Source organism: Parasteatoda tepidariorum, chromosome 12 (genome assembly GCF_982258835.1).
Source record: "Parasteatoda tepidariorum strain Cologne lab strain chromosome 12, Ptep-v5.0, whole genome shotgun sequence".
Classification (NCBI taxonomy): Eukaryota; Metazoa; Arthropoda; class Arachnida; order Araneae; family Theridiidae; genus Parasteatoda; species Parasteatoda tepidariorum.
In genome coordinates, this window is record NC_141766.1 from 25,490,258 (window position 1) to 25,513,351 (window position 23,094).

General features: G+C 28.6%; 1 protein-coding gene across 5 annotated transcripts in view; it reads right to left on the reverse strand.

The window, feature by feature from the left end:
* Positions 1-13,132: 13,132 nt before the first annotated feature.
* The window catches only part of LOC107441841 (leucine-rich repeat, immunoglobulin-like domain and transmembrane domain-containing protein 2), a 153,754-nt gene continuing 143,792 nt past the window's right edge, over positions 13,133-23,094 (reverse strand). For all 5 annotated transcript variants that reach the window (XM_071188127.2, XM_071188125.2, XM_071188131.2 and 2 more), the window contains one exon: positions 13,133-19,556. In XM_071188127.2, the coding sequence (XP_071044228.1) occupies positions 17,395-19,395 (2,001 nt within the window). In that variant the 5' untranslated portion in view covers positions 19,396-19,556 and the 3' untranslated portion in view covers positions 13,133-17,394. The remainder of the gene's footprint in view (positions 19,557-23,094) is intronic.

Below are 23,094 nucleotides of genomic sequence, written 5' to 3' on the forward strand. Positions count from 1 at the left end.
TATTGCTTTTAGTAAGCCACGATATAAAGGTATTCCTTATAGTAAACAATGATATAGAGACATTACTTATTGTAAACCCCGATATAAAGATATTGCTTATAGTAAACCCTACAGAGTAAGCAACGATATAGTGACATTTATTATAGTAAACTACGATATAGAGATATTGCTTATAGTAAGCCACTATATGGAGATACTGCTCATTGTGAACCAAAATGAGATATTGCTTATAGTTAGCCACAGTTGAGTAAGTCATGATATAGAGATATTGCTTCTAGTAAGGCATAACAAGTACTATGCAACGATCTAGAAATATTCCTTATAGCAAGACTGTTATAGTGACTGTGATTACAAATTCTTAAAAAATTATTTTAATGCTCTTAGTTTAATTGAAAAATGTATGGTATTTAAATAAAGGAGTTAAATTACAAAGAAGAAGAAATATATACTCAAATTATAAAAACTTAAAGTCTCGGTATTTTCAAGCCACCAACTAATCAAAAAAGAGAATAATATTATTTACTTTTAAATAAAGAATGCACATGTTAATACCGCCTGATTGTGCGTTGAATTTTTCATTTCCTTTCTTCCTCAATTACAAATGATAACTAGAATGTATCAAATGCAAAAATAAACTCTTAAGCATGACAATTAATTTTATAAATCTTTGGGAGTAACTATTCTTCTCATTAACTAATTAGGATAAAGAAATCAATTTACCGAACAATTTTTTGCATCAAAAACAAACTAATCTTTTTTTTTCTTCCTTTTTACAAAAAATTGTGTACATATCACCATTTATTAAATTCTTTTCTTTTTATGGTAATTTAAGGAGTAATCATTACAAAAAAAAAAACTTTTTAACTTGCTGTTTTTAGATGTCACCAGAGATCGGGAATTGTTGCATGTAAAGAATGTTTAATTAGTTCGACAATGAGGAAACATTTTTTTTATTGATTTAAGCACTTGGAATATTTTTTTGGATTTTTTTCTTCATTTAAAGTTAATTTTCCGTCTAACATTCTTTACTTTAATTTCTTTAACAAAAAGTTTTGAAATCATTTACGATTAAATAAAATTAAAAAAATCATTGACTTTTTAATTACTTTCCACTTGCAAATATTTTGCATACCATCCAAACGAATATATATTTCTATTTATTGTTAGAAAGTCAATGATAATGTCACAAAATTGAATTGCGAAATAAAATATTTTTTTCTGAAACATGAGATAATCGATAAAATATTTTTTCTTTCAAATTAATCATTAACATACAAAAATAGTGAAATCATAAAAAAATTTTATTGTATAAACAATTAACAATTAATCTTGTTTCTAATTAAGATTTAAAGCTGCCATTATTTCCGAAACCTCAATGAAAGAAAACAATTTTTTTATGAATTAGTACTAAAAGCTTGTTTATGCCCGGCCATAAAAGTGGTCTATATAAAAAATAATCACATATATGAAAAAAGTAATAGTACTTACATAGTTTGCCACGGGCGACTAAAAATGAAAAAAGTGCTGCCTAAAGAAATTCGATATTTTATTAAAAGAGTTTAAAATTAGCAATTTTTATAGCATATTTTTCAGTTTACATTTGAAAGTGAATGCAAAGATACTTTATTTATGAATAATTTGAAATACATGACATAATGTAGTTACGATTGAATAATTAAATAGATAATGAATAAATAAAATTGTATTGGGTTTCTTCCACTTTTTACATTATCAGTCACCCGTGGGCTCTAGTATCTAATTGTATATAACAAGTGGATATGTCTTTCTGTTTCTTACTATTTGAATTGCTTTTTAAAAAAATGCCATGCTTAAAATTCAAATGCAAATATAAATTTTAGTACTATTAATATATTACAATAAACAAGACTCTATTTTTCTAAAAATAAACCCATAAAAGAAAATACTTCTTAAGTTTTTTGATACCGTCCTATTAAAGAAACACTACGAAAAATAGTTTAAACTTCTTAATATTCCTATTATTAATATATTACAGTAAACATGACCATATATATTTCTACAAAATAAATCCCAAAAGGAAAATACTTCTTTCTTCATTGATGCCGTCCTATTAAAAAAACGCTAGGAAAAATAGTTTAAATTTTGTGTGTCATGCTATTTCAGAAATCGCTTAACCCAGTTTTGAAAATAGTATTTTTCAATGAATAAAAAAATTTTTTTTTAAATCCACGAACTCAAAAATGGCTCCAATGAATATTTGAAATTGAAGAGAGTCGAATGTACTGAATTCGAAATTTCCCTATCTGCATCGAGCTGTAGGAATCTTAAATTTTATAAAATGTTTCAGAGATCACGAACAAATTAAAATTGGTTTATAACACACACGTCTTCTGTCTATTTACATCCAATATATATATATATATATATATATATATATATATATATATATATATATATATATATATATATATATATATATATATATATATATATATATATATATATATATATATATATATATATATATATATATATATATATATATATATATATATATATATATATATATATATATATATATGTATGTATATATATATATATATATAATATTCGAATTAATTATTTCGTGATTATACTTTAATTCAGGATATTGAAAAGCCAGCTTTTACCACTAGCTTTTCTTTTCTTTTATGAAGGGAGACATCTTTGTTCTGATGGAATCCGGGTATTTTTTGAAAAAAGAATACGTAATGCACAACAACATTTACAAATAAAAAAGTAAAACAAAATGCATAAATAAAATGCAAAAACTATCCAGTTAGACATAGTCCACATAGTTAAAATGCTATCGATTTAAGCATTTTCTCCACTTTTTCAGTGATAAAATTGTATATTTTAATATCAATAAAGTCACTTATATCCTTAATCATCGGGACAGGACTTTAAGTAGTTAATTCAATAAGTCCTTATTAACTATCCAGCCATAACGCAGTTATCATGTATACCCAAACCATTTAGATCCGAAATTAGTGATTAACGAATAAAACAGCATCATAATACAGCAAATCATAAGATGGAATTTCTATTTTAATCCTCAGAGTGATTAAAAAATCCTTAATAGTTATCTAGCTGTACAACCAGTTATACTGTATACCTAAGCCATTTTGACCTGAATGTAGGGAATAAGGATTAAAACAGCACGTTCAGAAAAAATTTTATCATAAGAGGAAATTTCCATTTATATACTGATATGTACTTCGTAAGAGTTTGTAGAAGCTGCCTAATAAGAGGTTTCATGCTTACTTTTTATTAAATGTGTTCTTTCTTAGCGTAAAAAAAGTATATATTATAGCATGTTTCATAAAACTCTATTATCCATCTTAGCGTGATTTAGTATTAACAGTCATGTTTTTCTTAAATGTAAGAGTATGGAACCGATACTGAAACCATGTATTACATATATATATATATATATATATATATATATATATATATATATATATATATGAAAGGATTTTTTTTTATATAATTATAATTGTGGGGAGGGGGGCCCGACGATGTCAACTTTCATCTGTCAAAAGTTAACCTAAGATAGAATCGAGTTAGCACGTCTTATATGCCTGTGAATTGGAATTGCAATATTGTAGTGGTCTGCCCACTACATTATTCTCCGACCAGAATTTTAATTGGGATAGAATTCGATAAATGAATATCACTAGTTCATTCATTGCTGTTTTGTGGATTACCGGGAGAACGTTATTATGTTCACCGGATTTTGAGCCCTGTTGATGAGATATATAAAATTCGAAGGATTTAGAGCTCAAGTCGTGAGAGCTGAATGAAGTTCACCGTTGTGCGCTTATGTGTTGCTATTAACAGTCGAGTTTGCACAAGCTTCAGTGAAGTGTGATCGAGACTGAGTAGCTGCAGTGTGAGGACAACAATGTCGCTGTCGCAGATAGCAAGTCAACTGTTCAATGAGTACCATCAATCTAAGTAGGCGTGTTCAAATAGGCGTGCTCAGACAAATCACGTTCGAAGATCACGAACGTGGCTGCTGACGATGTAAGCCTTCATCTATCAAAAAGTACCAAAAATAATTTAAGGTTCCTTAGATAATAAGCTTTTCAATAGACCGTAAATGGCTGTGGCTTTTCGCCATATGTGCTTCGCCAAAGCTTCTTCATACGTGGCTTTTCTCAATCGCGGCTTTTCCAAAATGTGGCTCTTCTCTATAGATGTTTTGCGTTATTTTCAGAATTAGAGTAAGGACACTGCCGAAATAGAGCCCCTGAATTAGACAGGCCGACTTATCATTTATTGTTGGAGCAACGAGCTAACATAAGCGCAGCGAATAAATATTTTCAAGTAGTAGTTTATTAATTTTAATTCTTGGTTTAATAAGTTCGATTTAGTAGATTTTAATCCACCACTATTTCTAAACAATGCGTAGGCTTGTATAATTCACCACTTTATGATACTTAGGACATGCTTTACATTTTTAAAAGCAAGCAAATATTGTCAACTATTTGGAAAATTTACTTTGTAGTTATTTACCGTTTTTTAAATTATTTGTTGTGTCCAGAGCAGTTGGCATCTCTGTAATAACATAACTACTAACATAACGTTAACTTGCGAACTTGTTTTCTCCAATTGATAGGTCAGCTCTGATAGTATAGGAGCCTTATGCCTATAGATAGACTGAACTTGAACTGATCGTCATCATTAATTGCAACAAACTCACAACAGTTAAAGATTTGCAAAAATGTATAATATCATGCTGCAACAGAACCTTCGAAAAATGAATTTAACAAGAATTTCTTTGTAATGGATAAAAAATATTTCAGCAAGATTGCAAACAAAAGTAATTATTTTGTATTGTGAATTATCTCAAATTTAAATCTGATCAATTAAATCGAGTAATTACAATTATTAAAACATTCCAAAAATTATTTATCTTGATATGTTCCCTAATTTTATATTAATCTCACATTGTAATTTCGAATAGTGTGCCTTAATAATGCACAGAATATTATCAAGCACATTATTACAGCTCTGTTATTCTTTGAAACGCAAATAAAGCCTTGAATTTGCAATGCAAAGAAAATTTATACTCATGTCTTCAAACATTTTAGCTCTAAGCCATTTCAGAAGCTGCAACAAATCGAAGTTGGGAAGAATTGAGAAAATTATTCGCATTCCTTTGTTAACTTACATAGTAGGCTGAATTCCCAACACTGATGCCTTTTAGAACTGGTTTGTTGATTCATTGTTGCTAATAAACTTGTGACATTTTAGCACCCTTTACAATTTATCCCTGCTGATATTCCGAAATTAGTTTTCGCTATACGCTAAATGGAATTTCGAAAATTCTTTTTGAACATTTGTAAAAGTAGCATGCAGCATTTGAAATGACTTAACAAAAGAATACGACTAAATATTTAATTCCTTTTAAAAATTCTTTTGCAAAATATTTTTTTAAACTCAATTGGAAATTCTTCTAAAATTAAGTATTGTAAGTTTTATTCTGATTAGAGTTGATTCATTAGAATTCTTTCAGCAAAAGGCATACTTAATAAATATGTGAAAATGGTATTCATTTTTGCTAAATTTTTGAATTTTAAACTTCTGGTTCAAGAACAAATTTCAGGTTCAGGAGTGAAAGTATATATTTTAAATAGGTTAGGTGACACCTTTTTGTTGCTTTTTTTTATCATTTTAGGGAAGATATTTTTTTGACCACAAAATCCAAATTTTGATTTTTTTACTATAGACTATTTAGAAATAATTCAAGAGTGTGAAACAGAGCGATTGATTCATTTTCATGAATCTATAAGTTTATGCCAAGCGCGCTTTATCTTCCACTAAATCTTACCTTATGGAACTGCAACTCTTCAAAAATTTGAAGTTGACGAGTGTAGTTTCTTGCGGAACAATTTTGTCCTACTTATTATTGAATTAATATTTGCTTAAAAGAATATTAGATGCTACTAAATGCCCTCAATTGAATACATTTATATATATATATATATATATATATATATATATATATATATATATATATATATATATATATATATATATACACAGAGAGAGAGAGAGGGGGGGGGAGGAACTGGGGTGAAACCGAGTACCTCGATGGTGGCATAGTTAGTTCTGATTTTTATTTCTAGAGAAAAAACTCTCTGAATTTAAATCTTCAAGTCTAAAAGAAGTACGGCGTAATGTTCTTGATTAATTCAAGGCCTCTGTGCAGATAAGCTTGTTCTACTATGTCTTCTCTCAAATGTTCTCTTGCTTTTAAGCTATACTTACTTATTGGTCATTACAGTTAGTAAAATTATTTTTAATCCAGCTTCTTATATGTATATTAAAGATTCATACTCTAGTAAATATTAAGGATTTTGCCTTATGGTAGTAGTGTTCCGTTCAGCCTCAATAAACTTCGATCGCAGGTTAAGATTGGGTACTACCCGTTCCGGTGCCCCCTTTCCCCCTCTCACACTTGAGTTTCATTCCATAAAAAACTGCGGGGGAGTAAGAAAACAGCTACAAGATGCTTGGCAAAGGTTTAATGTGCAAACCAAGTTTATTTTTGATACCTTTTTATTTAAGACAAAGTTAATTTTTGGTACTTTTCCTAGTCATAAAGAGCCTTAATTTCATATTTTGTAAAATTTTTGAAGAATCTTTTTGCAAAATTGAACTTTTGATTTAGATATAAAGAAAATGTCTACATACTATAAACACTAGAATTTTTGCAAGGAAATTTGTTTGGACGATAGCAGTTTCGGGTGAATAGCTTTGATAAATTCTTTAATTTTTATATTTTTGTTGTATTATTTTTAATTTTTAATTTAGTATTTTTGATTTTAGTATTTTTTGTATTATTTTAGAATTTTAGTTTTGTTTGATTTATTATATAGAATTATTTTAGTATTCTTGATTTTTTTTTCTTTTACATTAATATGAATTTAAAGATTTATTTCTTAAAATTGGATAAAAGAATGCAGATACATCAACAAGTTGATTATTCTAGCTTTTACGGATACTGTTAAAGTGAAGAATGTTTTATCTTGAGAAAATAAATTTATTCCAAACGAGTAATAACAATAATTAAGCTAATTTTGTATTAATTTAGATATAAAAATCATTAATGATGATGGATAAATAGGTTTATTTGATAAAGAAAAATTATGATTTTAATGTTTTTACAATTACTATTTTTAATTCTTATTTATATTTAAAACTTTCTGGATTTTTTTATAAGTAGTGTTAAAGAATTAAAATTGCATTTACAAATAAAGCAGAGATTAATAATGCTTTCAAAAGTTTGAATTTAACTTGGTAAATGTTAATTTCTCAATTCATATCTGCTATCTTAAATTATTGATTAAACTTGTCTTGGTGGATTATTCAAATTAGTTCAATATTTAAGACCAAGTAATCTGACCTATTTCATGAAAATGCTTTTTTTTCAATTTCTTATTTAAGTCTTTGCAATTTCCTTCAATCAAATTTGTTTAGTAGCTGGCGCATCTAATGATTGGTTGGTTCCACATAAATTTATTATTCTGAACTGGTGATGCAAATTTCTCGAGTTCTCCTTTCTGCTGGCAACGGTAGTATATAAATGATAATTTGACACGTTTTCTACTTCAATTTTAAATAAGCTTTGATATGTTTTTTTTTCTAGTGAATTAAATAAGATTTTTGCTTGCATACTTCTGGCAAATTTTGCTTAAAACTGTTTTGTATTACTTGAATTTAATGAATATTTTTTCATTCTCTTTTTTCCTATTGGCGCTTCAAGGCAGGAAGAGCACTTTTGTTTTAGGGAAACTATATTTACAGAAAAGCTACCATATGAATTAATACAGTGCTTTCCCCCCCCCCGAAAAAAATCCTCCATTTTGCATTCATGTTTCTTTGATTTCATTCTTTAATTTAGAGTTCAAATCTTAAAATTTTATAAATTAATCGAGTATTTTATCCTTAAATGTTAATATATATATATATACATTAGAAAGTTGACCTTCAGTAGGATAACATTTGAAAAAAAAGGGTAAATATGATTTTATACGTCATCAGGAAAATCCTGCAGATCAACTTGTAGTCAAGTCCTTAAGAAAAAAATCACAGTTCCAAGTTTGAAAACTTTCTTTTCAAAATATATAGACTTTTAATTTATTTTCAAAAACAATACTGAGTTTCATGACTAACAAGGCATAGTCGCAAACTTGCTTTTATTTGTGAAACTTATTTTCAGTGGTAGCACAATTTATGTTTATATATTTTATTCTGAATCAAGCTTTAAATATTTCTGTATTTCTGGATATTCCTCTCTTTCATTTATGAAATCTTTCATCAGCAAAATATATTTTGAAAGTTTTAGCTAAATTCCATCATATTCGCAGTACTGTAATACGAACTGCCCTAACATGGTTGAAATAAATTTTGAAACATAAGTATACATTTTCATGCTTAATATCTATTTTTGCTGGGTGTTTGATTTATGTGTGATAATAACGAAACAAACATCTTAACCTCTTTAGTCCGTGGGCCGAAGTCTCAAAAGTAGCTCTAAACTAATTTTCGTTCCGACATTTGAGGGGCAATTTTATTCTACCAAAATAGAACACAATCTTGGCTGAGAAACATAAATTCATAAAGTTCTCCAAAATCTGACTGGCTATTAATTGATAGTTATCAAAACAATGAGGAACTATTTTGTTTTCTCGAATTCAGTATTTTGCCCAAGAATATCTGAAGAGAAGCGTAATTTGACGTCACTTGGAAATGAATGGACCAATCAGAACAAAAGCAGTTGTCTGCATACTACGATAGCTTCCCGTTCGTTCACGCTTCTTTTGCGCTAAAACACTTAACAGTTTTTTATAAGTATCTACTTCAAAATTTTTATACAATTATAGTTACTTCAAGATCTCAAAATCTTTTTTTTCATTTTAAATCATGATTATTTGATAATTCACTATTAAAAGGTAAAACATAGACTATGGCAGTTATAGTTGTAATATGAAGGGTTATAATACTGTATCTGCGATTATTTTTCAGGTTTTTTTTATTTATTATTTTTGTAAAAATATTTATGCTTGAATTCTATAGAATATATAAATCTTTCCTCCACTCTGTGAAAATTTAAATTTGCATCAACTTTTTAAGAACTGCTACCCTACAGAAAATAATCTGATTTTCTTCAAAAATCTGGAGATATTTCTCCCTTATTTTTTAAAACGATACTTATTTTAGTAAGCTAAAAAACCATTTTATACAAATGAATATTTTGAAATTCAGTTTGACATAAAAATAAAAAATTTTATTTGTGTAAAATTTTCAATAAATTTGAATTGATTTTTTTTTTAAATTTGTTGCTTGGTACACTGTCTTTTACTGAAGCTTTAAAACTTTCTTTACTATATAAAAACCGGATATTTTACGCAATGAACTATCTTGATACATAATTTATTTGAACAATTTAACAAAGTTTGGTTTTTCATTATTTAAAATTTTAATGTTTTGGTTCAGCATTAATTTTGAAAATAATAATATTGATTTAGAGAAAATATATTTAGAATGTAGAATTTTAATTGAAAAAAAATGTTTTCAAGTGTTATTTCAAATAGTTCTTGCAAGTGTAGCAAAAGACAAATACAGAGTGTTCCAAAAAACCTTAGACAGGTATTGTTGAATATATTTTTATTTAGCAAGAGAATATAATACCAGACATTAATATATTTGGAAATTTCATTATGGTTTGATATTCAATAATTTATTTACATTTAAGTGTAGAGACATTCTTTAACTATTTTTCGAAATAGTGCCAGTTGGAAAATTGATTAAACACATTTTTTAAACCAATATCTGAAGTTAAATGTTTAAATCCTGTTTTGAATCTACACTATTGTTTTCAAATTCAATTCAAAAAAAAAATTCAATGATTAAATACAAAATTGTCAAATTTCTTGTTGCTGATCCTACAGAGAAAACATACATAAATTTCCTTAAATTTCATGATTTATTTTTAGTTTAGATTAGTTAACAGTCTTTTTATAGCTTAAGAGTAGTATTTATTTAAGAGGAGTATTTTTTATAGCTTTTTTGTAAGAGCAAAAAATAAAAATAAAAACATAAAAAGTTTTGTTTTCTTTTTTCCGAGTAAGCACATCTTAATAAAAAATTTTAAATTTATACGCCATTCAGAGTTCAAAAAGAAGTAATATTTAAGTAAAATTAAAATGCAAGCAATATAAGATGTGCGCTTGACTCTACAAAAATGTTTAATATCACAGATATTGGATAAATAAGCCATCAAAACAACCATCTTTTGAAACAATACTTACCATAGCACCTTTGTTAGTGAAACAAAAATAATATTTTTTTTAAGAATAATGGATCATTTACGTTAGTATGTAGATTTTTTAAACATTTTGGAACTAATATTTTATCTTCATAAAGTAATGAGAATTTTTTAAAATTTTTTTTTTAACATTTCATCAACATAACTACAATACTTTCATTTCTTCGGTGGGATCTATATATAAATATCCCCTTTAAATTTGTAACTCAGCAAATGTTATTAAAATTAAAATAGGACAAATAATTCCTTCTCATTTTTAAGCTAAGTATATATTTTTGTATCTTAAAATCGGAAACGAATTCTTGATTAGGTCAGAGAGGCATTGCAATGCGACCGCCTGCACAATTCGAATTTCGGAATGAAAATCAAATATTTAACAGTAAAGCGGGAAAATGAAGCGTTATCAATATATAGTTGGCTCTAAAAAGAGACCTTTATTTAAATTTTAAAAAAAATTCAAAGGATTAAAATGAAATCGAGAAAATTATCATCAATGCAACCAGCGATTTGCTTACAAACATTGCTGTAAGCGACTGTGAGGAGACAATGCGTGATTGGTTAGCTTGGCGGAGGAAAAAATAATTTGACAATTTCACTGGATGAGAGTACGAAAGCATACAGAAAAAGAGTGCGTCATAAAATCGATTGTTATTAAATTATGACGAAATAATATTTGGGGAACTTTATAAAATTAAAAATACTAAAACATTCTGAATCGTTTTGTCAAAATAAAAAATTGCCCCCAAAGTATCGGAACGAACTTGAACGATAAATGAGTTTGGCCCACGGACTACTTTGAGAGGCGAGTCACATACGCATTCTAAGGTGCGACAATCTGGGTAAATAAGATAAAACTGTTGACCAAACTATTACTTCAGTAGTTTAATTGTGGGCGGGAAAATAATTTAATTTATTTCATTCACAGATGCTTATTTCTAAATAGAAATTATTTAGTTACACTTTGAAATGACATTGATTGAATATGTAAGTATTAAATTGAAAGCAAAAATATATCTGTCAAACAAGCCATGTTCGCATTTAAGCTAACGCTTTTTTATTTTTTTCAAAGGCTGTGGTAGCCCAGTTGATAGAGTATAGCACTCCAATCCGGAGGGACCGGGATTTAAGCCTAGGCTCCGTTAAGACTCAATAAGTGCATGCGATATACGTGTTCGTGAAATCTGTGGAATCGAAAGTCTTATGATCGGTTGCTGAGCACTACCATCGGTGCAGAGATTATAAGAAAATTTCTTACTCCGCTAGATCTATGTCTAAATTGAGTGGCCTCACAAATGAGTGGTGCTGCCACCTATTCGTGAGGTTCTGAGCCAAGATATACTTTCATTCTTGCGGTGCTCTCTTATCAAATGAAAGGCGCACATTCCTGACTTAATTCACAAGGCTGATGGCTTGTTAACTTGGCTAATCCGAATTTCTTTCGAAGCAACATTTTCTTTAATCCTGATTCGTATTCTGTGTAAATACATTTATTTTTTGCACGTCTCAGTTAAAACATGATACGTAACTCTTATGATACATCACTGTTACTGATCCAAAAAAAAAAAAAAACTATATGAAGAAATATTTGATTAAAATTTTTTCGGTAAAGGTAAATATTGGTCATTTACATTGACTACCTTATTTTTTTTAAAAATATTTATTCCTAAATAACAATTTTTAAGATGTTAATGTGTGTTATAACTGTTTCTAATTCGTTTTTAATTTAATATGGACATTATTTGTTTGGTTATTTTATGGATGAATATAATTTGTTCGGATAATCTTTCCTAAAACAAATAAGAAAGGAAATTGATTTATTTCCATTTTTTTTCTGGGTAAATTAAAAACCAGTTGAAATATGGTTTATGTTTAAAGTATTGCATTACGAATGATCTGTAGTAAAATGTAAGGGTAAAGGAGAGTGGGTTCAATTGTAAAATTTTTTACTTAACTACTTTTAACTAACAAAAAATCCAATATATTATTAGTATTAATTGACAGACGAGTAAAGTAGACTATCCTCTACTAGAAAAAAAAATAATAACTTTATTTTGAATGCTATTATATTAGTTATTAACAATTTTTGACAGTCGTGCACTTGTTACAATTGTCCCCACTTACGTGGTCAATGTAACAGTTCATAAATTCAACTAAAACATAGTTAATTATATATATTATCATAGTTGTGATATATTTTTTTATTGATCAAAATAGTAGTGATATTTTAGGAGTAAAAATAATAATGATCTGAGACCAAAGCGTTAAACTTTAAACTTTAAGGGGTTAAAAATTTTAATTTATCTTGTGAAAGTGACACTTAATGAGTTAAGTAATGGTTTGTAAACATAAGATTATTTACTTTCAGCTGTTACAATCATCCCTTTACTTATTGTTACAATTGTCCTCAAGACTCCATTTCAGCTTCATTTGTTAAAAACAATGCTAGTTAATTAACAAAACTATTTTTTTTAAATGTTAATTAAGGTGTCCACTTACATATTCGGTTAATAATTTTTATTTGTTTAAACAAAATTACTTTTGGGATGTAACTCTTACAAAAGTACATAAAATTGGTTGCCAGCAGGGGTGTACATGTAGATTTATTAAATACACCTTGCACGCCATCAAGGATCCAAATCTAGAACTAGACACTCGAAATTTTTGCTCTGTTACAATTGTACCCTGTTACAATTGACCCCACTGTCCCCTATGCATTGTGTTCATTTATTTAATAAGTACAAATGAAAAAGGAATAAACAACAATTTATACAACTATTTTTCTTTATTTTTTTATTTAACGACAACGCATTTACAACAACTCTTCTTCTGGGAGGTCAAGTTGTATTATTTCAGAAAACAAATAATTTAAGTCTGTTTGTGTATTTTGAACACAATGTATTGTGTCCAGTTACCTTAAAAAAAGTCATTCAATGGGAAAAAGAAAATGATCTTCATATACACTTATATTTATATTTTACATAATTAGCATATACTTGTGCCTTACAAGTTGACATTTAGCCTTGATCTTAGATTATCAAGATAAACTCTTGTGTGCAATATACAAATTATATGACTCAAAATATGTGTTTTTAATCACAATTAAAATAATTAGCTGTCACAAAACCATGCAAACAACAATATAGAGTATAAAAGTAACAATCTTCCTATTTATAATTTTAATTTTTCTAATTATTAAATTTAAAAAAAATAAATCTAATTTACGATTCTGGTTTTCTATTACAATTTTATTATGAGCAAAGTGAACATTTAAAAGCATTTTACAATGTTGAATAACGGAGTGAAATTTTTATAAATGAGTTCAATGCATTTCATCAATAAAAAAGAATTCTTCAATGCGCTTTCTATGTCAGCTTTAATGTACCAAGATTAATTTTTTTTTACTTTTAAAAACAATCTTGAAATTTAAATAAACTCTTAGTTATCATTTTAAAGTAAAAATTAAAAGGAGAAGGTGATGTAATATTTTTTCTTAACTGGTGTTATAACAACACACGAATTTTGAATATATTTTGTGTTTAATTTGCGACAATCTATTTTAAACTACGTTACTTTTTGATAGTTATTTATCGTTTTTCAATCATTTCAGCATTGGTTCTCCAAATTTCGGTATTTTTAATCTCATATAAGGGCACTTAAAATTTGAATTAGAGTAATCACTTTCTGATGCATTATGCCTTATAAGTATTGCGTCACAACTATTCATTATTTTTTCTGTTAATTTATTCACCCTGTATTTATCATATTAAAGCAATTTACACTTGTTATTTGTTTCAAATTTTGATAATTTGTTTAGGATATTATTACTACGAGTCACTCGTAGTAATCGGACCACTCAAACCACTCGGAGTGGTTTTGAATACGGGTTTTTATTTTTGACACACTCGGATAGCGATTATTGCGTTGAAAATTCACGTTGTTTTCCTATAAAGTTTTCGCGTTATTTATCACTTTTTGACCATTTTTGACTTTTGATTTTTAAATTCCAATATGGTAATACGAATTCTAATAATTAGTTTTCATACGAAACACTTTTTTCTCAAGTAGTCATCTATTAATTTATTATGTTTCTTTTCTGAAAGCTGTTGCTTTTTAGTTGCTTATGCGAAAAAAATAACCTTAGTTGCCTGCCTTTGGTTTTAGTAGCGAATAACCACATTTTTCTCGCTAGTGAAGCCCTGCATTTATTACTTAAACATGGAACTAAAGCCTCTTGTTATAGCCATAGATTATTTTACGGAAGTTTAATTAAAATTAAGTTATTGACGTGAATTTAAGTTAATCAAACTGAATGAAAAAAAAAACAGTAAGGTAAAAACTACTAGGATATGTGAAATTCGCCGTGTTTTCTCGCGATTTTATTTTTATTATTTTTTTATCTTATACCGGGTGTTTGATTGTGGAAGTGATAAAATTTGGTAATTTTAAGTTGGGGATTTAACTTTAGTTCGGGATTTTAACAGTTCCAGTATAATTTGATTTTTTTAATTTTATTTAAGCTTACATGTATGGATTTCTTGCCGATTTTCTTTCTCAAAGCAGCATTCTGAGAAAACTAAAAAAACTATTTGTAAAATTACTTAAGGAACGCATTGAAAGGTTTCTAATTTGAAAGCTTACTACTTTACCTTCCAATTTAAGAAAAAAATCTTTCTCATTAAAAGATTTCTGACATAGACTTTTCATTTATCTCGATACTCTTTATTGTAAAACAAAATAACTATTTTTACCAGATTTATCATAATCGTCATATTTTAAATAATATTTTAATTGCAAACGCAGATATTAATATATAAAGGAAATACGGTACAATAATTGTAGTTTTGTACGCTATATTTGTCATCAAATTATGCAATTGTTTAATATGATTTCAGAAAAAGCCGAGAACAAGATACAGTTTGGCGAGCACCGTAGATCAAGTAAATTGTTTTGTAAGCTTAGAATATTATAATAATAAGTAATATACTCCAATTACACACCTTCTCCTAAAATTATCGATTTTATCTTTGCTAATTTCTGAAATAAACAAAAAATACGTTTGTATTATTTAATTATTTACTTAAATCATCTTTTCATTTCCAAAATTCTAATTATACTTATAAGGAGGCTATGGTAAATAGCTGCCAGTGTTATTCTATTAGTATAACCTCTCTCCATAGCTTATATAGCATTTCAGTTCGAAATTTTTGTGCACAATTCATTAAAATTAAATGTAATTTTCAGTAGTTTATTTTGCAATAGGAAGACACATATGATACATTAAAAAAGCTCGCGCGTTACAATACAGCAATTCAAGATATATATACCTTTATTTATTAAAAATTCATTTTTGAGTTCAATAACGAAGTTCTGTACAGTAACAACCAACTTTATTTATAGATATATATTTGTAACTTTTCTTTATATCTCAAATTTTAATGACAAATCTTTTATCACCTTATTTTTATAATCTCGATGCATACCGTTTCTTATAATTCCTCTCAATATATTTAGTTTAAACACTTCTATAACATACCATAAACCTTTCAAATTTGATGTATTTACTGTCTAAACTGTTAAATAAACCTTCAGTTTGACTTTTTTTTAAGTAAAAACAAATCGATCCAAACTATATTTTCAAAGTGAGCTTACCTCAATCTTCTTTAACCGCGTAATTGTCGCTTAATTTTGAACAAAAAATTGGGTAAAATAGTTAATAATTTTTATCCAAGGAAATTTTATAAAACTAAGTGTTTGTTCTATACATACATTCATTTTTAATTTTTGGATTAGTTCTTGTGTTACTTTTGAGCAATTCAGCCAGGAAAGTCATGCGCACAAGTAAAAGTGAGTGAAATTTCCCCTTTGCCGTTGGCAAGAAAGATGGGGTTACATATATGGCAATTTTTACAAGCACTTAGGGTATTTCTTGTCAAAAACAGCTTTTATCTCTCTTTTTGTGATGTGTTAGCTTACTGAGAACAAAAAGTCAATATCGTAGTTATTACAGATCAAAAATTAATATTTATGCTAAGAAAAAATAACAACGTTATGAATAAAGAGAACTACTGAATAACACATAATAAAACTTTTTGATCCATAACTGACTTAAAGGCGTTTCTAAAACAAGAAGGCGTTTCTAAAAATAAATTCAGCATTTATTTTTTTTCCTACTAACAATTTTACAGTCTTTGATCTAGTTTAGATTTTAATCTCTTCTTCCTCCAAAATAATTTGCCAAGTATCAATAATGTTTTGGTATTTTTTCTTACACAAACATTGGCATTTTATTTTTGACTTGGATTTCAATGTCATTGCAAAATATCTTAAATATCAATTCTGCAAAATTTCTGAAAATGGATCGAGTTGTTCTTAAAATTAAATGTTTTAAAATATATTTTTTTACAACTTTAAGGAAAATAAATATAACATTGCTCAAAATGTCTCTTTTAGAAAAGCAATATTTGTTTAAAATTAAAATTGTTTGTATAAATTGATTTAGTTTCTCCAGTTCATGATAAACTTGTGCGCGAGAAAAATACTAAACCATTCATTCCATCAACGCTTTAAACTATCTCTTTATCACTTACGAAAGATAAGGTGTTTTTGAGGTTATTTTGAGTTTGACAGATGTAAAAAATACAAATGAGGTAGAAAATTAGGTTAGGTTTTGCACCAAAAATAGCCTCATTAATAAACCTCAATTTCATCCTCAGTTTAGATTGGGTGAAATTATTCACACATCATATATAGGTATTTCCTTGAAATGCAGATAAAATAATTCATGCACCTCAAAACTCAAAAACAACCTCCCTAATTTGGTTGCTATAAAGCAGATTTCATTTAACCTCAAATCAACCTCATGTGTTAATAAAACGACTTCATCCACCCTGACAACAAACCTTGGGAGGTTGATCTTTTAAGGTTGTCTCTAAAATCAATTTCGAATAAATATTAAATCAACTTTGACACCTCAAAACAACCTCGCGTAAACCTCAAAAAATACCTTAAATTTAATGTAAGGATTCTTTCACCCTTTTTCAATCAAGTATATCTGTTTCATATTCTCTTTCATCTCCCAAACCTTCATCAGGTGAATCTCTAGCATCAGGTGAAAATATATGATGTATTTGTTGAGGGATAATTACAGAACTTCTCTTCCAGCTAGACTGGGAAGGACTATTATAACTATGGTAGCTTTCGTCTTTAAAGGAACCTTCAGATAATGGCCAAATAGAGCATTTGTGAGATGGTAAGTCATGATCCATATAATAATCGTTTATAGGCTGCTGGATATCATACATCATTGGTCCCGCGCTTTCTAAATCATCATCTTTCTCGTCAGTTGTTATCGGGCGTCTATATTCCGTTCGCTCAGCAGTTTCTAAACTATCTATATTTGGTTTAAAAGATTTATCATCAGGATTTACATTTTCGTTTTTTGATATCACACACATTTCTATACCTGTTTCCGTTTCCCTAATAGAATGTCTGTTTAGGGTAGAAGGATACCATTTTTCAGAATTAGGTGATGGTTGTGTGTTAGGGCTGTTACTCTCATGCACACTATACTGTTCAAATGGTAAATTATTTACTTTATTTCCACTATAAACACTTGCTTCTGATCCACTACAAGGAGAAAGAGGTGAGGCGTTGCATTTACCATCTACCAAATTACTACCGTTTGCATTCATACTTAAATCAACACCCGTTGAATTTTTCACCACAACACCAACGTGATTGTTGTTAAATGAGAAAAAGTTTTTGTAGAAAGGAAAACTGTTACTTTTGTTCCTATTTTGAAACAATCTTTGATGTCTCATCATGAAAAAACTAAAAACAAAGAACAGTGCAAATATCACGAAAAGTACACCAATAACAATTCCAGCTATTTCTTCACCACTCAGATTGTCAGAATTGGTGTCTCTTGGTACAACGTTAAGAGTAATGTTTGCAGATATTCTTCCAGCAGGGTTAGACGCAACACAAAGATACCTACCACTGTCTTTGAGCATCACATTAAATATTGTCAATGAGTTAACTTTGAGTGTTGTTCCCACTTCTCTAATTAAATACATTTGTCGTCCGAACGACATAAGTGTAAGGTTGCTAATTACCCTTCCCCTCCAAATCCAGTTTACAGTTCCTTCTGGAACTGCCTGCACACGGCAACCAAGAGTTGCATTATCCCCTTCTATGTATGTCACAGAAGATTCAACTACGGTTACTTCAGGCTTACAAGCAAACTCATCAATACTTACTGTATCCCATGTAAACTCGCGCAACCTTGGTGGTTCAAAGCATTGTGGAGGACTGCTAATTGGTATGTTGTGTCTTAGCATCCATTTTCGGACGCTTCTTATATGACAATCACATTGCCAGGGATTCTGATGCAGTTCCAATGCATACAACGTAGAAAATGGTTTAACCATTTCCGGCGGTAACGTCCTTAGCTTGTTTCCATCCAGTTTGAGGTATTCCAAGCTCTTTAGCCCGTCAAATGCTCGAGGCTCAATTGCTTCTATTTGACAGCTACTTAGTTCTAGTACAGTCAGATGTGACTGTAACGAAAACGAGTCGTTTTCAACTCTTTGGATCGGATTAAAACTTAATAGTAAACGTCTTAGCAACGGAGTATCTCTTAGCGCAACACTTGGAATCCACGTAAGAAAATTGTTGCTTATATCTAACTCAATCAAGTTACTTAGTTGATAGAAAGCATCATCAGCAATGCTCAATAGTCCGCATCTTGGTGCAAACACTTTCTGTAAGTTAACTAAACTGACTCTATAAAAAGCTCGACTAGGAAGTAGTTGAAGCAGATTACCAGTAAGGTCTAAAACTTGAGTCTCACTACTTAGTCCATCTGGAATTCCTACTAAGTTGACACCAATACACTCTACCGTTTGTTTTCCATTTTTCCACTTGCAATTGCATTCACTTAAACATGCATCTTTGAGAGAATCAATTTGCGAGATGGTTATTCCAAAGAGGATAAGAAATAATATGTTGACAATCACGGGGTTCTGGACTTCATGCATCTTATAAGTAAATCTACGCTTCAATAACTGCCGTCACCCGCAATCTCACGGCAGTGCTGTCTTCGATCAAGCGGCTTGCACTGTTTTTATCTTTCATGTAGGTTGATAAAATGGTGGTTGCACAACTGTTGCTAACAGAAGAAAGTTGATGGATTTCAAACCTGAAAAAGAAAAGCAATCCATTAGTACTCTTGCAGAAATCAGCTTAAAAATTATTATGAGAACTCAGTTATTGGAGTATAAGATTTCAACTTTGTCAGAGTGTTTTTTTTAATTTACTCGACAGAAATAATTATACTTCAAATAGAGTATGTTTTTCCGACCAGATTGTGTAGTGGTTAGGGAGCTGACCTTGCATCAGAAAGGTCCTAGGTTCAAATTCTGGACAAGGCGCGGGTATTTTTCAGTCTCTGTACTATCTGTCCTTACTGTGGAAACAACGGTGGCTCTCCTAATATGGTCCCCTTAAAAGAGGGGGCAACAAATCTGCCCAACTATTCTTGGACTGCCGACTACTACGTTATTTGCTAAACATTTTACAGAGTGGTAGACAATAAAAATTAAAACTTCCTGTATTTCGGTTAATTTTGCCAACATTTAAAAAATCTGCACCAATAATGAATTTAAGCAAAGTAACTTTCTATATAAATTTTTGAATCATTTACTTTTAATGGTGTGGAAGAAAACTATAAATCAAACTTACAAAACAAAGAATCATACAATAAGATATTTGCTTTCACTATAAAAAGCATTATTTCATGTGTGAAACTAGTATAAAATAGGTTAAAGTTATGCTGTGTATTTTTTAAATGTGTAGATTCTAGACTCGAACATTATTTACATACAAAACCTTTGGATTGATTATAAACATTTGTTAGAAGTATATTCATCTTTACATTTTATAACAAGGTTATAGTTAAAAGATATATACAGTTTTAATAAAGTGACAAACATTATAAAAGATAGAAAAATAACTAGACTTTAGGACATGCAAATACTTTGATTTCAACAAAACTTTCCTAAACTAAAGTTGTGTAATATTACAACCCCCAATAGATCTCTCAAAATATTCGAACTTTAAAAAAATAAGATAAATTGCTGAATTGTTATCTGTGGGAAACTTGATGTTATTGTTCACAATAGTATCGAAAAGATTTTAAGTAACCATTTTGGTTAAAATAATTTCAATCCAGAACTTAGACCTTTACTCTTTCTATTAATAAGATTAAATTTTCATTTTTTCATATGTGTAATTCTTAATCATTTATGAATTTAAATATAAGAATTTTACTTCGTTATAATGAGCAACAGTCACATCTCCATACGCTCATCTTAAATATAAAAAATTTGTAGATACTTTAGAGGATCAGGGGGAATTCCTGTATCGCATCGTAGTACATATTTTTGCATTTCAAAAGACTTGGTAATAATTTTAAAGATTTTTTTTTAAATATTAAACTATCTCAGCCACCACTTCTGTGTCCTATGCATTCAGAAAATTTCAAAAATATGAAGCATCAACGAACTAAATAATAAGTATGTTTTTATGACCCAGTTTGATTGACGCGTTATCAATAAAATGCTTGGAATGATAAAAATATGTGAAATAGAAGTTCAACAGAATTTCAGCTGTGACACAATATTCAATTTTATAGATCCGTAGTTGAATATGTGTAGTAACTCAGTGTGATCTCCTTTTGAAAAGTAGAAAATCGATCGAAACTTTTGAATCAAAAGATCGATTTAAGGAACGAGTTATTCTAGAGCAGTTGAAATTTATGTTTGCGGAAGTATGCTTTGTGATTCAAAATATAGCTATCTCAATATTCAAACTTATTCCAAACTGATATCGTTAGAAATGGAAACTATTTTAAATTATAATTATTTTTAGTTAAGGAGAACTATAGTATCAGGTTTGATAAAATCAGTAAATGTCGAAATTGAAATTAAAATTTTTAAAAATAATGAAAGATTATATTTTTTAAATAGAAAAAAAAATGAAATCACTTTTTTCTGTTTTATTTTAAGGGAAAGGAAAGATAGGAAAATGCATAAAAAATAAATAAAAGAACCAAAAATAAATAAATAAATAAATAAATCGGAAAAAATTATATGTGATACTTGAAAATCTTGTTTCCACACAAAAGATTTCTTTAGGTTGCTATCATTCTTGAAAATAGGCATTTAGCAATGATGCCAAATGGCGAAGTGTGTTCTATATATGGTTTAGACTTGGCGTCTTTTATTGTATTTTTATTAAGATAATAATTTATCAGAAAAGTGCTACTTGAATTTTGATGAATTACGAAAATTTGCTGGAAGTAAACGGTTAAAATAAATATCATTCAGGAAATGGATTATGTTGTACTTAAATTAAATGCAGTGCAGTGATTCCAACTTGCTCAACGAGAATTTTTCATCATATTAATAAAAATATTTATTTTTCAAGAATGATTTACAAACCTTTACGCATAAGTGATTCAAAAGTTTATATCTCATTCCACTTTTTTCTCTTTTCTCAAAAAAAAGAAAAGAAGAACCAAATTAACAATTAAAATTATACAAAATTAACAAATATTTTTGCATATTTTAAACTTGTATTTGCTGTCACTTTACATAAAATCATTTGACAACAGCATAACAGTTGGAATTCTTTTCTTGGTAGAAATATATGATTATATTTATATATATATATATATATATATATATATATATATATATATATATATATATATATATAATCAGCGTTCTTATCCAACGGACGTACAGTGCGTCAAAAAAAACAAAACAAAAAAAAAAAAAAGAACAGAACACCCTTAACCCCTTGGGGGCGGGTGAATCAGAAAAGCATTCGTGCAAAATCAGAATCATGTTGTAAATAAATAAAAAACGGTAACTTAAACGTAGTCGTTGCTAATTTGACAGACTTACTTTGCTTTTACTATAATTATTGTTAGTTTAATCATATATATAATCAATGTTAATTCAATGTATAACTGAATAGTTTTATTTTGAACAAAGTAATGATGAATTAAATAAATCAAACAATTATAACTGCGCCAACAAATAAACTGCTGAAGAAATACTTTGATTACCAGTTTCATCTTTTGACCCTGATTGATACGGTTTTATGCTGGCACGTATTTGTGACAGTCGGCGCGAAAGGGTTAATAACTTTTGATCTAATGATCGGATCTTCACGTCCTAGGGCGTAAACGAAGCCTAGGGCGCAATGGCTCGAAGGGGTCACCTCAAATATGATTATAAATAAAAGTACACGATATTCTAAAGTTACGAAATCAGAAGTAAAAACGTTTTCTCTCTAAATAACATAAATTTTTTCGGACGGATTCTGATTTCCTGCCACCAAATTATGAGGGGTAGTAGCAATCTGGGAAATATGGTCCTCATAATTTGGTTAGGAGAGCGATCTAAAGTTTGAACCCCCTAACGTTAATTTTAATTTTGCCTATTCTCTCATTCCTTGCGAACTTTTAAAGCAAATTGAAGCGCACAATTATAAAGTTCGTTTATCCAAAGGCAAAATCATGAAAAAGTATAATTTTACTAAGTATTTTCTATTTTTTACCATTTTATTTAATAACAGTCGTGAAACTTTTGAATTGGAAGGTATATAATTTTTTACATAATTTTAAAGTATCTAATTTTACATGACAAAATGAAAAGTTTTAGTAAAAT